Source organism: Gekko japonicus, unplaced genomic scaffold, assembly GCF_001447785.1.
Source record: "Gekko japonicus isolate JY-2015 unplaced genomic scaffold, Gekko_japonicus_V1.1 scaffold3302, whole genome shotgun sequence".
Lineage (NCBI taxonomy): Eukaryota > Metazoa > Chordata > Lepidosauria > Squamata > Gekkonidae > Gekko > Gekko japonicus.
Genome location: NW_015173237.1, coordinates 70,283 through 72,987, shown reverse-complemented (window position 1 = coordinate 72,987; position 2,705 = coordinate 70,283). Strand labels below are relative to the sequence as shown.

The following is a 2,705-nucleotide window of genomic DNA, read 5'->3' as shown; positions in this document are numbered from 1 at the left end:
GGGGGGGGAGAGAGATGATGCCGGGCACAATACAGGTTGTGGGCATCTGGAGTTCTCTCTACCCGTCCTTCCTGGGTCTGCCCCTTCAGCGCCACTCCCCCACCACCCACCACCGTTAGAGAACTTACCACATTGAGGATGTAATCCATAAGCGGGATGGGTATCCGTTCTTCCGTGCCGACCACCCTGAAAAGGGAAACGCCCGTTACCTCGAGCAGTCCAAGCCTCCAATGGGGCTTCTCTCCCTTCACGCGCAGGGGGCAGAGAGGTGAGCTTAGAGCCAAGCTTTCCCATGCTAGAGGCCGCCCGAGGCATTTCCCGGCAGCTACCAAATGGCTTCTTCCACGACCAGTTGCGAGATGGGAGACTACTGGAAATCCCCGCTGGCCCTTAAGACCAAACGGTTACACACGAAAGATCCGAGCTCTCGCATCCCAGACTTTAGGCAGAAACGCCTCCTGCAAAACGTCCCATGGGCAGGAATCGCCGCTGTTCACCCAGCCCCTTCCGACAAAAAGAAACCCGGAGGAGCGGCCCTGCGCCAGGGCTGCGGCAAAACCGCGCCTAAGGCTGCCCAGAATGCACCGGGGCGGCAGAGGTGCCAACGTTGGGGAAGAAAGGCCGTAACGAGGCAAGGAGAGGAAGGAGGTGGTGCTGCCCATCTTGGCTGCTGGCCCTTGGGCTGGATTAAAGACGGGAGTGTGGCAGGGGCCATGAAGGCTCGACTGCCAGGGCAGGCGCCATGGAGTTCTGCAGCAAAATGGAGCTGAGGAGGAGGAGGAGGAGGGGAAGAGTCAGGCAGTGACGTCACGGGCATGCTCGGTGCAGGATTCAGTGGGGGGGGGAGGAAGAAGAGAGGGAAAGAAAATCTGACGCAGACGAGGAGGGCCTCAGCAGAGCGCTGGGATCTCTCCAGGCCCACCAAGCACCTGCCACACGGCAGCCGGCAAGCCAACGGAAATCTGGCCCCACGCGTTCGGCCAGAAGAAACATGGCCGCTTCCCCGGGTTAGCAGAAAGTTTAACCCCTTTCTCATCTGCGTGCACGCAAGAGGCCCAACGTCCGCTCTCAACTGGCAACGTGAACGCAGAGGCGGCTTTATTTCAGAGCTGTCTCTCCTCTGTAAACGGGCGCCCAGAGCCAGCTTGCCTGTAAGCTGAACTCTCCAATGTGGCCTTTCCCCCAGTTACAGAGTCCCTCCCTACCCCGATCTTCCAAAACCATCAGGGTATCTTTGGGCCAGCCGGCGCCAAATTCAGGGCAGCGCCTTCCCCTCCGCGGCACCCGCCCACAGCACAGCATCACAAAAATGCACCATCACGGGACGCACCATCTAACTGGGAGTCGATGGGGTTAAGAAACCCCACCGACAGGAAACTTCAGAGTTCACAAGTTTACAAAGAAACAGCTGGCAGGCGCTCAGCAGCGGAGGGAGAGTTTTGCCAAGGGAACCTCTGAGCCAAGAGAGCCTCTGAGAAGGGCTTTCAGCTGCCGCTGGGATCGGGGTGCCAAGGAGCAAGCAGAGTGGCGCCAAAAATGTTTAAAGAGGCCTGCAGTATGAGCCTGCCCTACGCTGGCCCAGCCGAGGGCAGCTGGGCCCAAAAAGTCGTTCCTTCCCTTCTCAGCCCGGACTTATGGAAGTGATCTTGGCTCGCAGGCACTAGCAGGATGCAGCCCCCCCCCCCCCCCCCCCCCCTCCGGTGCATTCACAGGGCTCTGCCGGTAGAGCTGTGGAGCTCCCACAAAGGCCCAGCCACCGATCTGCCTCAATCTAGGCCATGCCTACCAAACAGCACATTAAATGCACGGCGGTGTCCAGAAACTTTTGCAACAAAAGTACCCCTCCACCCATGCACATGAAAAGAACAAAAGGCTCGTCTGCCAACTACGCTTAAAAGAACCAAAGGGGTCAGTAGTATTTGCTCCTGTACCCGTCACATCTACAAAACCAGGTTAAGAAATCCGAAAAACCAATGGCACCAGGCGGAAACCTCTGTAGAAGGGTAAATGGTGTGCTCTGTTTTAATTTATGTTGTTTTAAGTTGCCTTAATTGTTCATACGCCTGAAACTTCTGATACGATTGCGATATTGTGTTGTGACCAGTGTTCCCTCTAAGCTGAGTTAGTGTGAGCTAGTTCACAGTTTTTTAGCCTCCGGTTCACACATTCTGGTCTTCGCTCAGGAAGGAGGTGGCTCCGAAGCAAACTGATTTATGTAGTAGCCAAATCGCTAGCTCACAACTTTAATGCCAGGAGATTTTTGCTCACAAGTCTCCACAGCTTAGAGGGAACACTAGTTGTGACCTGCCCTGAGGGCAAAATATAAATTTGAATAACAAATAAAATATTACACATAAGCACTTGCATGAAACTGGACTCCACTTGGAAGAGCCGTCCACCTCCCACCCACCCCTGCCTCAATGCTGGTAAAGGAAAGCCTAGCTCCATAGACTGCAATAGGCTGTCGGACCCTTGACAGATCATTCGAGAGCTTCCCAGAACGGAGAGACCACCTTGCATCGGGATTCTTTAAAACATAGAGTTCATAATGGAGAAGAGAAGAAGAGATTGGATTTATACCCCACCCTTCACTACCCAAGGGAGTCTCAGAGTGGCTTACAAACTCCTCTCCTTTCCCCTCCCCACAACAGATACCCTGTGAGGTAGGTGGGGCCGAGAGAGCTCTAACAATAACTGCTCTTTTT

General features: G+C 54.9%; 1 protein-coding gene across 1 annotated transcript in view; it reads right to left on the bottom strand.

Annotated features, from left to right (window-relative positions):
* Positions 1-2,705, bottom strand: part of HUWE1 (HECT, UBA and WWE domain containing 1, E3 ubiquitin protein ligase) — a 126,549-nt gene that overhangs the window by 85,058 nt on the left and 38,786 nt on the right. Inside the window, exon 21 of the mRNA XM_015422763.1 lies at positions 129-186. Within this exon, the coding sequence (XP_015278249.1) occupies positions 129-186 (58 nt within the window). The remainder of the gene's footprint in view (positions 1-128; positions 187-2,705) is intronic.